Here is a 14,390-nt window from a genome sequence, read left to right on the forward strand (position 1 = left end):
CCCCCTGCTGTGGGCAGGGACATCTTCCACTACACCAGGTTGTTCAAAGCCCCATCCAACCTGACCTTGAACACTTCCAGGGATGGGGCATCCATAGTTCCTCTGGGCAAACCTATTCCAGTGCCTCACCACCCTCACAGTGAAGAATTCCTTCCTTATGTCCAATCTAAATTTACCCTCTTTCAGTTTAAAACTGTTGCCCCCTGTCCTGTCACTACAGGTCCTGGTAAAAAGTCTCTCTCCATTTTTCTTATAAGCCCTCTTTAAGTATTGAAAGGTTGCAATAAGGCCTCCCAAGAGCCTTTTCTTCTTCAGGCTGAACAACCCCAACTCTTCCAGCCTTTTTTCATAGGAGATGTGTTGCATCCCTCTGACCATTTTTGTGGTCCTCCTCTGGACCTGCTCTAACAGGTCCATGTCTGTGCTGTGCTGAGGACCCCAGAGCTGGACGCAGTACTCCAGGTGGGGTCTCACCAGAGTGGAGTAGAGGGGCAGAATTGCCTCCCTTGACCTGCTGGCCACGCTGCTTTTGATGCAGCCCAGAACGCGGTTGGCTTTCTGAGCTGTAAGCATGCATTGCGGACTCAAGTCCAATTTTTTATCCACCAGTGTCTCCACCAGTCCTTTTCCACAGGGCTGCTCTCAATCCCTTCATCCCCCAGCCTGTGCTGATGCTGGTGATTGCCCCAGCCCAGGTGCAGGACCTTGCACATCTTCCAAACCTCCTCATTTAGGACCTGAAATATATTTGGGGGGAAGGAATTGAGTTTCCAATAACCTCCCCTTTTTGTTGGAGGTTGGTGAAATTTTTGCATTTTGGAAAGGTATTTGTGTTGGGGATTTGGGATTTCTAAGTCCTGGTTTGGCCGAGCTGTGGTGTCTTGTCAACTGGAGTTTGGATGTGCCGCATCCTGGCTCACTTGTACACGTAGGCTCTCTGTGTGTGCTCAGAGGTAAAAATAGGCTGCTGTGGCTGTGTTTTGCATGAGTCAGGAGGATATTTGGAGGAGGTAGGTGGGTTGAGTTCAGGAACAGAGCTGGGTTTGCAGTGATTTGGAGCTTTTATCTGAATGTAGGGGAGGGTTGGGTGCATCACCACGGTTCTGTCTGACTTGCATGTGCCCTTGGGCTGTGCTCTCCGCCCATGATGCTTCATCCCCAAGTTCTGTGCAAGTGTCAAAATCCAGCCAGCCTGTCACAGTCAGGATTGTCACTGCATGTGGTGGACAAATTAATATTGCCCATCTCTGGGATACCTGTGTCAGTAGGTAGGTGGTGGAAGCTCCAGGTGCTCCAGCTCAGATTGGTACTGGGATGGTGGAGGGTCAGTTCCCGCAGGTGGCATGGGTGGACTGGTGGGACCTGTCCCTGCTGGTGAAGGGCCGGAGCATGGAGTCTCCTGAAATCCAGCCTTCTGAAAATGCATGAAGCTGGCTCTGGAGACCATGTGCGCCAAAGGTCCTGGAGGATCTCCTGAGTTTTGCTTCCTGGCTGTATAAGACAGCCTATAAGACTTGAACTGATGTTGTGTTAATCCTTTTCTCAGTGCTATATCCCTTCATTATTAGTGGGGTGGGAGGACACATGGCTTGGGAGGGCTCTGTAGACTTGAGCATGAGATTTCCCCTTAAAGGCGGCAGCTTCTCAACGGCACTCTTCTGACAAATACCAAATGATGTTTGACTTGAGCTCCGAAAATGAAAACAATGACGACTTTTTGTTTGTGAGAGGGTGGGGAGAGGAAGGAACTGAAGCTCTGCTGTGGCTAGGCTGTGGTTAGACTTTACCGTATCTGCTGCCAGGTGCTCGAGTGTAGTCTTCTGGTGTGGTAGCTCTTCCACTCCTCTTGAGTTTGCTTGAAGATGTGAAAAAGTAATGGCAGAGAAGAGAAATGGTCTCTTGCAGGTATTGTACCTAGGCGTGCCAGCGCTGCCAGTCATGGCCCCGTGCCGCACTGGCTTCTTGCCCTGCTTGAGGCCAAATGATCGCTGAAGAACTGGGTTCGTGTCCAACCTGTAAATAGCAGGGCTATGGGAGATGAGCGAGGCTTGTCCGGAACAAGCTCAAGAGAGTCATTAAAGCTCAGCCAAGTCCTATGCACTGGTGTGACGACCACCTTGGTGACGTTCATGAGTGGAAGGAGTGAGTGCTGTGTCTACAGCAAACTGTACCTCAACGAGGCGGGAGACATCTGAAGGAGTTGGTAACAGGTGGGAAAAATCTTGAACCAGATTCAAAATAAGCAAATGGAAGTCACTGAAATAAAATGAAATGGTGTTTATGGCGAAGATTGGGGCGGAGGTGAGCAGTATGCTTGGAGGCGAGAGACCTATCTGTAGACCTGCCCTGCCTCTCCAGGAAGGTCCTTCCTTCAGCTCAGCATCTTTGTAGATGAGCTGGATGTGTATTCAGCAGTGCTGTTTGCTTGTACTGCTCTGCAGGCATCTGTCCATCTCCGGACTTGTCTCCATTTGTCTCAGTTTGCTCTGGCTGTAGACATGCCTGGCTGTGCCCATGTTCCTGTGTGTGTACATCCACCCTTGGGCTTTGCGTTTGTCTGTGCACAACATGTTGGCCTTGTGCTGGCTTGAAGGGGAATCCTTCATTGCTCTGGGATTACCACCACTTTAAAATATTAGGTGGTTACATGGAGTAGCCCATCACGACATGTACACAATTGCAATATTTAGATAATGGCAATTGAAATGTCACCTGCCCGGGTATCCAAGACACACATGGATGTCCTGGATCCTTCAGATGCTGTCATTACCTGCTCTGGGGTGGCCACAGCACAGGCAGCTCTGCTGGATGCAGCCGTGGGGGTTTCACAGCAAGGGCTCCTCTTTAATTCCAGTGTCTGAGGCAAGCGAAACTGGGTGATAAATGGTGATGGTCCCTGATGATGGTGATGATGGAGAGGGTGGTGGTGCCCTCTGCGTTGACAGCAGGGTGGTAGCAGCTCTCCCAGGCTGTTCCCGTGGCCCGTGTTAAAAAAGGAGGACTCGGGCTATTCTCCAGTATCTGCGTGCTCAGAGCAGCTTTAACATCGCACCGATGCGGCTGTGACAGGCCTCGCGTGGGAGGTGTGAAACGGGTGGGTTAAGGCACAGTCTCTGCTGAGCTTGGCCATTTTACTTGGGATTGCTGGGGTCTGGAGGACTTTGAGCGTCACCTCCAGCCTCAGCATGGAGATGAGCAAAGTGGGAGAAGGTCCACATGGTTCGGTGAGTGGAGAGGACCCAGGACCTCAGGTGGAGCTGGGGATTTTTACTCCAAGCACCTTCCCATCCCAATGGGACGCTCCGGCATTGCTAGTGCTCTGCAGAGTAACTTAGAGGGCTTCTGGAGATATGGAAATAGTAGGACTGTAAGCTTATTATAAGCATTAACATTTAGTTTAGTTTTGAACAAGTGAATTAAGTTACTGTAAATGGCTTGAGCAGTAATACTTGGCAGCATGCAGCCGCAACTTGTCATGTAATGGTTTTAATCTTATTTTTCAGAAACAGAGGGAGCAATGGTTTTCTAACTGACTGGAGCCAAATCTGCGCTCATGTCTGTGTCTCTTCGATATCTCTCTGGGGTTTTGTTTGCACAATATTGTAGTGGATGTAGCGAACATATGGGGCTTGAATTCATTTAATACTTGCAAGAAAATGATTTTAAGGTTCTTATAGTATTAAGGTAGACATTTTCAAATTCGTTTTTAATGGAACATTTGTTCTCCAAAGATTATTACGCGCCATTAAGTCCTCTGCTGCCTGGTGCGTTCTCGTGCCCTGGGATATTATTGCCAAGGGATATAAACATGTTTATGGGGCCACTTTATTGAATGGTGAGATTAAATATACTAAACTTGAAAATGTCAATAGGAGCATAAGCACTTTGTCATAAATCTTGTGCGGGAACATTAGGACATAAATGTTGTGCCACCGCATAAAACTGGTGCAAGTCAAGTTGTGACCAGCTGAAAACTTTTCTCACCAGTACAGCAGCTGTAAATACTGGGGTTTATCAACATTAAATACGTAAATGGGAGCAGGTATTATATGGGCTTTTCCTTTTCTGGGAGGGCTAGATGTGTCATGCAGGGGTCATAAAACAGCAAGTTATGTTTTAATGCTTCTCTGTGACTGACGTGCGTGGGAGTGGGTGTGGGCAAAGCTCCCACCCAGCTGTAACGCTTCGTCTCACCGCGGGATAGCACTGTTGGGGGGACCTGGCTCTGCGCATTTTATATATAAAATGGGAAGCATTTTATATATATATATATATATATATATATATATATATATGTATATATATATAAATGAGCAGCATTATCTATATAGCATTCAACCCGGGGGGGGGGGGGGGAATCCCTGAATACGAGGGTAGAAAAAGCTCTGAGATAATGACTTATGCACTGAGATATATCTATATATAGACATATAATGGACAGCACCAGAACTGCTCATCCCTCTTTGCATTGCTGTTGTTACCTTGGTGCACAAGCCTTAAAGAGCTTTTTCTACCCTCAAAGTCAAGGCTTATTATTTTTTTTCCTGGGTTGAGTGATAAAATTAAGCATTGGCTGCATAAACCTAGTCTTTTGCTGGCTTTATGCCGAAACTAGTTGAATTTGCTGGTTTAAAGGATCCGACTCCAAACCTGAGTTGGCTTTTGGGCTTCTTACTGACACGGGTGTGTGATATCCGAAGGCGCAGGGCTTGGCCACCGGTGTGATCTGGGCTGTGTGTCCTTCCTGCACAGGACCGACGGCCAGCCCAGATGGATACGAAGGCGTCGAGGGAGAGGGATTTGTCTTGTCTGAGTAACAGGAGGAGTTAACAAGACCAGGCTTAATTCCTGCTACCATGTTGAAATGTGATGGACGATAGCATATATTTATGTGCCTCAGATAGTTAGTCCCATCATAAATCTCAATAGCATATTTGCAGCCTTTCCTTGTTCCTTAATGCTGGGGAACATCATCTTTGTCTTGGGCTTATTTTGAATAATGAAGAAGGCTTCCCCTTGCTGCCTCCTGAACCTCTCTGTCGTTAAAACCAAGCCCTGTGGTTGGTTTGGTTTTTGAGGGGCTGCATCCCCCATGCTGGCATGGTGGGCTGAGCTTTTACGGTAGGAGAAACCCTGACCCTCGCATCTCCATGTGAGGTAGTACATGCATGTCACTGTAAATGAGCTGGGGAGGGAGGTTTGGTGATTACGGTGGGAGGAGGGTAGGGATATTCAAAATGCAGTTTGTACTTTGGTGTTTCTGCTGTAGAGCAGGTCGAACACCGGCTGCGGATGCTCTGAGCACCGTGGGATCATGGCTATGTTATCTTGCTCGGAAGTGAAAACCAAAGCCTATATATAGGAGGTCTTGATAAGCTTGTTTTAATAGTGAGGAGGGTTACCTATCCGAGGCTGTGTAGTTTTTGTGTGTGTGTGTGTGTGTGTATAAGTATATACACACACACATATAAAATATCTATATCATATATAGAGATACATAAAATATGTATATATACAGACATATATACACATACATATATGAAAATATCTGTATCAGGTTGTATACACATATGTGTACGTATATACACACATAAAAATACCTATATCATATGTAGAGATAGAGAAAAATATATATACGTGTATATGTACACATACAAAAAAGGTATATAAATATATACCAGGTTCTATTGGTTTTATTATATGTAAAAAGAGATATCCATATATATCTATATCAGGTTGTATAGTTTTTATATATATTTATTTTTTTATGTATATGTACGTGTGTATCTACTTGGCTATATCAGGGCTGCAACCTAAAGGTGCAGTTGGGAGGTCTGGTCTAAACTGCATTAGAAATTGTTCAATTTTAGGCCTGCAGAGGGAAGGAGAAATAGTCCCTGTAGCAATGTAGCGAAGGAGGTGCGCTGGCTTGTGGGGAAACCCGAGGTGTGGTTGCCTCTTTAGAAAAAATGAGTTTATCTCTGTAGCTCACCTATGCCAACCCTTCGTGTTGTGGTTTAAAACAAGGTGGTGTTTGGCTTGATAAAACAAGATTAATTAGCTATTATGGAAGAGGTATGGCTTTATTTGAAGGTTTAACTCCTGATCTCTTAGTAGACTCAAGGCTGAGTGTGCTTTTTGCAGTGCTCCCAAAGCTAAAGGGAGTAAACCCTTACTGTCTTGAACCAACACATCGCAAAGGCTTTTCTGGGGGAAACTCTGCCTTTTTGCTCTTCCGATCCCACACCAGATCTTCCATTCACCCAACACTCACCTGGTGCTGGGTCTCCCATGCCGTAACTGAGTCATCCCACCAGTCTGCACTGGAAACGGCTCTAAATGCAGCTGCAGCTACTATAGGTGCTCTGTTATGGAAATATTCATCTTTATAGAGATGCTTTGGTGACTCACCTCTTAATCCAGCTCCTATTCAAAGTGGCAGCTGTGATGCAGGCGTATGGGTAAGCGTGTTGCCATCTCCTCTGCTCCTGCAGCCATGTGGTAGATGAGTACCAAGGTTTTTCATGTGCCAAAGAGCGCAGGAAATTTTACAGTTAAATTAACATGATTAATTTTAGAGTGCATGTGCCTCATTTGGAGCAACCTATGGGTCTGTCACACTTTACTTGCATAGCAGGTGTTGAGCACTTTACAGGTGCTGCTTGTCTGCAGAGCTCCTTGCAGCCTGGACTCATGAAAGGTCTTAAAAATAACAATAACAATAATAATAATCTCCAAACACACAAAAAAAAAAAAACCTGAAGAAAAGCAAAGCATGGCTATTTGGGGACGGGAGAAGCTTTGCTAAAGCTTAGATCTGCAGTACTGAGAGGCTGCAGACCCCAGTGCCTCACCTGTAGCTCTTCTGCCCCACAGGCATCGACATCCTGAAGCTGGTGGCAGCCCAGGTGGGGAGCCAGTGGAAGGACATCTACCAGTTCTTGTGCAACGCCAGCGAGCGCGAGGTGGCAGCTTTCTCCAACGGCTACGCGGCCGACCACGAGCGCGCCTATGCCGCCTTGCAGCACTGGACCATCCGCGGGCCCGAGGCCAGCCTGGCCCAGCTCATCAGCGCCCTCCGCCAGCACCGCCGCAACGACGTGGTGGAGAAGATCCGAGGCCTGATGGAGGACACCACGCCGGTAATGGCGGGCTGGGCTTCGTGTGCTCTTGTCTGACGCGGTGGACATCTTGTCTGGCCCTGGCGAGCATGTGGGTGCGTGGGACATGGCTGTGGCCTCAAGCTTAGCTAATAGCCAAGTAGCTGGACTCTTATCTCCCTCCAGAGCTCCTCAGGGGCTTATATATTTAAGCTTTGCATTGCTTTTGAGCAAAGCTTTGCCAAAGTTTGCTCAAAACCTTGTCAAAGTTTTGACAAGCTTTTGAGTCCTGTGTGTTGTGGTTTGCATGTATCTTTGAAGGTCCTCAGGAGGACCTGGTGCTTGACCCATTGTGTTGGGGGCACGGAAGAAAAAGCATCCCCCTTTAAACTTGCTCTTAAATGCTATAACTAAATGCCCAGGATTTTGTGAGAAGGGCCAAGCATCCTTGAGTACTAAATGTTGCCATTGTGGAGCAGCAAGTTGCTTCCTGGTGGCATGGGGGAGTCCATGTGTGCTGTCCTCCAGTTGTTGCCCTTTGGCAGCTCTGGCCTTAAAACAATCTGTTACAGATTTTGGGAGAATAAGTAAATTGCTGCAGAATATCCTGCAATTGGGTCTCGGCTGGCTGTAAGGTCTCAGGAGGTGCCTCGCTGACCTTTGCAGTTTTGCCTTACCTGTCAGTGTGCTTTGGGGTTTTTGGCTCTGATAATTTGGTGGTCTTCTGGAAGTGTTCATAAAGGTGATGGATGGGGCTTCTTCTGAATGTGGAAGCCAATGGGACAACACATGGATGGAGGTGAGGGCAGTCAAGGGAGGGCTCTTCCCCCTAAACCAGTTAGTAAAACATTTCCAGTTGGCCTTAGCAGTGACGCAGACACAAACGGGAACGAGTGGGCTCTTGGTGGGGGCCTGGCAAGGTGCACCTTCATGTATAGCAAAGACTGTGGGGAGGAGCATTTGTCAGGGCAGGAGATTCCTAAATCGCATTTCGACCATCCTGAACTTTCCCCTGTAAGAGGGACGATGGTCCCTTCACCATGTCACATATCCTGCGTGACTTCATTTAGTGCACTGAACGTCTTGGTCCCTTATAACCATAGTGTGAAATCACAGGTTTCAATGTGTTAGCAGGAGTTCTGGGTTTGTGTTTTTGAGACACCCTGAGTCAGGTGCGTGCCAAGCATTGCCCCGTGTGTCCTGCCCAAATTTTGGATAGATTTGCTCTGCCAGCTGCCCAATCACTCCTGCTCCCATACAGTTGCTGTTTCCTCCTTCCAGCTCATGGTAATTAAGCAGCATGTAGCTTTCTCATTTCCTACCATTCTCCAAGATTTTTTTTTTTTAATATCAAAGATGGAAAAAATGAAATGAAGAGCCTGAGACAAAGCTATGGTTAGGAAAAGGAGAGAGGCAGAGAAAATTGTCATTTTGCACATGTGAATTAAAGTTTCCAGTATGTGCAATGTCCCAGAGGGACATGTTGTCCTCTTGCTCTCCTGGAACAGGTAGTAACCTCTGTCCTCCTACTTACTGCTTTGAGTTTGAATACTACAGCAAAGTGCTGGGCTGGGACATGAGATAAAATGTGGGGCTTGTTCATCAGCACGATGCCTAATTAACAGACTTGGGTTGTGCGGTGCTCAATGCTCCTGAGTGTTGTGCTGTTTTGGCCAAGGCTGTCGGGTGCTTCTTCTCAAACAGCACAAAAATGTGGGTGGTAGCTCCAGGAACGGGGTTTATCAGGCGACCCATTGGGATGGTGTACTCCCAATGATGGAGTAACCATGAGCCGTTTGCTCACCTTAAGTGTGTGTCTGTAAGTGAAAATGCATTGAGCGGATGCTCCAGAGAATGAGCAAATCCAAATCTCATGGATACTTGTATGCAAGTCTTCTGGACTTCCCAACCAGCTCTCCTGGAGGACGTTTCTCTGTAGTTTTTAAGTGTGTTGTGTTCCCCAGCATCCAGCAGCACCTGGAGGCTGGTAGTCCCCCATGGCTTTCACTTGTTTTCCTAGAAATTGGTAAAATTGGGTTGCTGATCTTTTGAGCAGGTGGCTGAGGTGGGTCCACATGAGAAATAGGACTCATTTCAGCAAATAAGCGTTTTTTTAACAAATTCACTAGAGCTGGCACATCCTCCTCCCCCATGCATCTGACTCGGCTTTTTTGGATGAGCATTCCTTATGATCAACCTTAGGTGTTGGCCATTCCCCTGCCCTAGAGGTCCTGGACCAGCTGCTGTGCTGAAGCAGTGCGTGGGATGTCAAAGCTTGAAAGCACCCTGGGGTGCATATTCAGCATGGCAGTATGTTGTGTTTCTGTAAGGTATTACCTGCTGTAACCTGCCTGCCTCCTCTCCCTGAATTGGCTCCCGCAGTGTGGATGCGGGCGATGATGGAGTGGCCCTGGGAGGGATGCAGAAAGCTGTGGGAAGCAGCTTGTGCAAGGGAGACCGAATCCTTGGAGCCTCGTGCCGGCTGCTGAGCTGCGTTGCGGTGGTTGGGACCACGAGCGGCTGGGGGAGCCAATTGCTCGATGACGGGAACGGGCACTGAGGTCACTTCATTTGGGGTTTTTTTTTTTTAATCTGCTGGCTGGAAAGCCTTTAATTAGAGCTAAGCCAAGTTTGGCTCTCAGTGGTTTTGTCCGTCCAAACGCAGACAAATCAAGGTGGTTTCTCTCTGTACCAAACTAGTTTGATCTGACAGAGCAGGTTGCCCCATGGGTGCTGCACTGCACCTCTCTAGCAGCTGGCTGTGCAAAAGCGGTCTTGCAAAAAAAACCAACAAAAAATAATAAAAAGAGCTTTTTTGTGCTGTGGACGGAGCAAGGACTCTCATAAGCAATGCAAATGCATGTATCCTCCCTACTGCTAATGGCATGATGCCCTTGGGGTGACCCGAGCCGGCAATGAGCATCCAACATGTGCCAGCGTGTCCTAGATGAGCCCAGGAGGGGTGCGCAGGTGGCTGTGCTGTCCGCGATGCCTTTGGCCCTGCCTGGCATCCCTGGGTTCAAAAGGGGGTTTCCCGGTCTCTCCCTGTGGTCCTATATCATAAGAAAGCACCAACGCTCCCAACTCACAGGTAGAAATTGTGTTATTGGGTGACATAGCTCTCAGACAGCAAATTGGTACCCTAAACCCAGCCAGCCTGCCTTCGCCATCCCATCCCCTTGTCCCAAATTCCTTATCTGGCATCTGGCTTCAGCCTGTGAGACCTGCGGAGGCAAAGCTGCTCTCTCCCCTAGTGCCCCATTCCCTTGGCAGCCTTTTGGCCTCCGAAATCCAAATATTTATAACCCCTGATAGGAATAGGGGAATTAATGGGAGTCTCTGGAACGTTACAATACGTAGCAGAAACGTTTTGCTTGAGGTATGGACCAGCTCCACTGAAGGCTCACCGGCTTTTTTAGCTGCAGGAGATTATGCTGCTTTTGCATTGCACTGAATGAATTTAGGTTAAAACCAGCTTAGCCCTCTGAATCGCTTTGCTAGGGTCTTTTTGCAGCTGATCCAGAAAATACGGTGAGCGCAGCAGCTGTGGGAAGGTTTTTTGGGGGGTGTTTAACTTGCAGGGCTCCTGTTAAAGACTGGCCCTGGCCACGAATGCTTCTCAGGCTCGAGGCTTGCAGCATCTCTCCCCTTGCAGGCAGGCTTGCCGGGCAGCGGCATGTGAGCACAGGCACACCCCGAATTAGTGGTGCTGACAACAACAAAAATAGAGGGTGGAGGGGGGAAAGGGAGAGGTTTTTCACTGCTATCCCAGCAAATTGTGATTCTCCATTTTGGGGTTAAAAGTAGAAAAGTTCAGTGCAATGCAGGCACTGGGTATTGTGATTTTTTTTTTTTTTTTTTTTTTTTTTTTTTTGGGGAGTGCATAACAATATTTTGCAGATACCAAGGGGTGACTGCTTGCCTGGGCTGGCCTGGGGCGTTGCTGGCACGGCTGACTGCGTTGGCTACCATAAGTGTCCTACCGTGAGCAATGCTTTAAGCTCTTATCTTTTTATTTATGGCTCTGCTGGCCTCGGCTGAAATATTTCAGGGAATGGATGGAGGGGAAGCAAACAGCCTTGCTCAGAGCATTCAGCAGCGCAGCCTCAGCAAAGCTTAAAAAAAATAATAATAAGGGAGATGTTGAAAATGGAGGGGGGGGCTGCAGCCCCGAGCCCAATGAGATTTAGGTCTGTGGATAATTGCATGCTGCGGATAATCCTGTGAATCAGCAGATATGTCAGGGCTGGGTCTGGTGTGAGTTTAAGCTGTGGGGTTTTTGGGGTGTGCCGGAGGAGAAGAGGATGTGAAAGCAGCCCCGTGTCCAGGCACGCGACTCGGCAACGTCTTTTGGCTCCTTTTCTTCCTCTTTTGCAGGTCAAAACCCTGGGGAGGGGTCAAAAGCCTGGAGCAGCGTTCCCCAAATCCAGCTTCTGACAGCTCCTGCCTATCCCCTTCATTTCCTCTTTTGGCAAAGCAGAACTGGGCTGGACCCAGTAATTAGCAATTAGCTTTGTGCTTCGTTAACCTCGTGCGGCGGAGCAAGGGTGAAGCTGGTGGATGGATTCCCCAGCCTGGGGGGCTGTGGTCCGAGGGCTGGAAAATGCACAGGCAGCCAGGAAAAAAAAAAACAAGATCGCATGTAATTTTTCCTTTTGGACTTGCATCAGGCTTTATTTGAGGCGTAAAGCTGTAGGATAAAATGGCCAGAGCCCCAGGGAAGGGATAGGGCTGGTTGGGTTTTGCTGGGTTGGGCATCACTGTTTTCCTGCAGGTTTGCTCTAAAGCATGAGTTGTTTTTTGGCAAACCAAGGTTAGGCTTGAAACAGACTGGAGAATGTGCAATAAACAAAAATTTAATAATTTATAAAGTAATACTAATATGGATAATATGAACACAAAAATACAAACTTTATAGTAGGTACAGCTATATTTGAAGTTTCCCCACTGTGGTAGCCGTGTCTTCTTGGGTCTGTGTATTTGCAGTATATTGGGCTCGGGAGCATAAGATGAAACTAGAAGACGGTGAGGTCAAAACAAGCCCAACTCGGTACTGACTTACTCAGACTGTAGTTGAGTTTGGAAACTCTTCATCATGGCTTCATCAAGTCTTCATAGTGGTTTGAGTTGGAAAAGTGGCTGGGCAAGTCCATAGAAAGGAGAAGCCATCAGGAACTGTCATGGAGACACCATCTCCTGCTGGAGAAGCACTCGGCCGATGAATGGCCAGGGCTGGTGGGGAAGAGCTGCTTCCTCCACAGATGGCTGCGTTTTGGTCTTGGTGTCTAAACCCTTCCCAAACCTGGCATTGCTCATCCTGGGTCACGATGATGTTTGACTTGAGTAGCTCTTCTCCAGGGCTGCCTTGTGGTGAGGGACACCAGCTCCACCACAGCAGTGGTGGCCGAACGCTCTTCTGAAACCTGGCCAGTGAGGTTAAGGACACAGAGAAGACATTTGGCCTTTCCCACCCCACCCCAGGGTGCTGAGCACCCTCATGCCCTTCCTATCCTGGCAAAGGGGTTGCCGTCTGCTCTGCAGCACCTGCACACCATCACTGTGTCTCTCTGCCACCTTGGCAAGACCTCGTGGCCTGGCGAACAGTGTTTTGCCTTCCAAGGTCTGGTCTGCCCTGAAGGTGGACCCCCAAACGCCATGCGCACCATGAACCTGCTCATCTGGGCAGATCCTCCCTGCGCCTGTGGGGACCATAGCAAGAGCATCCCCCCCCGCCCCCCCGACACCACCATGCATCCGCAGCATTGCCCGTGTGGGGCTGCCGCCCAGCCCAGCCCACCCTGCCTCCTGTGCTGGGGATTCTCCTCCTGCATTCCCTACAGAGGCGTAACAGTCCTGGGAATAGGGCTGGTGTCAGCCAGCTGTCATCTTTCGGCAGGGAATCCGGGAAACGGTGGCCTCGGTGCTAAATTTGTCCCCGATCCTGCTTGGGTGTGCAGCCACCCTCTGCAGAGATTGCTCTGACCCCAGCTCCCCGCCAAATTTTCCGATTTTTTTTAAAAAAAACAGCAGTAGTTTGAGTCGCGTTTGTGTTGGGGCAAGAAAACCCAACCCAAGCACAGCTGCCCAAAGCCAGGCTGATGCAGCAGCAAACCTGCCACCGGCTTTCATTACTGCCTGCTTGCTGCAGGAGGAATTACAGGAAAGCATTGCCCAAGGGAGGGGGTTTTTTAATGCCCGTGGCTGCTCCTTCCTAACATTAGCACTGCAGCTGCAGTTTCTGTTTGTCCGAGTTGAGCTTTTATTGCGGTACAGTGAAACGAAGGCAGAAAATGGGACCAACGAGTTCAAACAGAGCTGTTGAGAGCAGCTGTGAAAAGAAAACAAAGCCAAGCCTATGTCGTCTTCTGCACCCATCCCCTTCTGTCCCCCTTTTGCCCGTGTAGGAAGGACCTTCAGACACCCTGAGCTGCTTAGAGCATCCTCCCAGATGGATGTTGGTGCTTGAGCCACATCCTAAAGGGCTGCGAGTACACAGGAGCTTTGGGGATTTTTTTTTTTGGCATTGCAAACCTCTTGCTGCAGTGCTCAAAAAAAAACCAAATTGGCGGAGTGCCCCGGTACGACTGCCCCGTGCTCGGTCGCGGGAGGCTGCTGATGCGTCAAAGCCGCCGCATCGCCTTTGGTTTTCATGCTGGATCATGCATCTAACAGTCTCCCATGTCTGTCTCTGTGCAGGTGCAAATGCAGCCTCAGTGGCAAGCGCAGGACCCCGGCAACGACAACAGAAAGGTGAGAAATGTGGCTCTGGAAAGGCAAAAGAGCTTCAGAAAGCTGGGTTTTGGTTTTTTTTCCAGCCAGAGCTTGGTTTTACTTGAGTACCACTGTTCTTAAAAATAGGAATGGCCAAGGTGGTTTCAAGCAAATGAGTCACGGGCTATGAATAGTGTATTTTTACACCTATTCCACAGGCTTCACCTCACAGCAACCTTTTGCTTTCCCTGCCCTTTCAAAACCCTCATTCCCACTCGCTTTCTTCCCGTGGTTTAAATATTAACACGCATCCGAGCATCCTGTTTGCTTTGCCTCAAGCTTGCAACCGTTCAGCTATTTGGAAAGCTTTGGGCTCCCGGGACGCCTACAGTCAAATAACCTCGGGTGATTTTTTTTTTTTTCCTAGCGTGTTTTAGCAGCTGTTTAATTAAACTCCAAATGACTCGCACACTTCTGGGAAGGATTTTTCTGCTCTGCTGGGAAGGCACAGCCGGGGCAGCCGGCTGCTCCCTGCCCTCCCTGTAATTGCTCCTCGGCCATTGGGTCTCTTTTTTGGAA

The 14,390-nt window shown here is 48.6% G+C and overlaps 1 protein-coding gene across 1 annotated transcript in view; it reads left to right on the top strand.

Moving 5' to 3' along the window:
- Nucleotides 1–14,390, top strand: part of TNFRSF21 (TNF receptor superfamily member 21) — a 34,394-nt gene that overhangs the window by 16,097 nt on the left and 3,907 nt on the right. Inside the window, exons 4-5 of the mRNA XM_082305428.1 lie at nt 6,877–7,142; nt 13,797–13,850. Of these exons, the coding sequence (XP_082161554.1) occupies nt 6,877–7,142; nt 13,797–13,850 (320 nt within the window). The remainder of the gene's footprint in view (nt 1–6,876; nt 7,143–13,796; nt 13,851–14,390) is intronic.

This window comes from Platalea leucorodia, assembly GCF_965183815.1.
Source record: "Platalea leucorodia genome assembly, chromosome: 3".
In the NCBI taxonomy this organism is placed as follows: Eukaryota; Metazoa; Chordata; class Aves; order Pelecaniformes; family Threskiornithidae; genus Platalea; species Platalea leucorodia.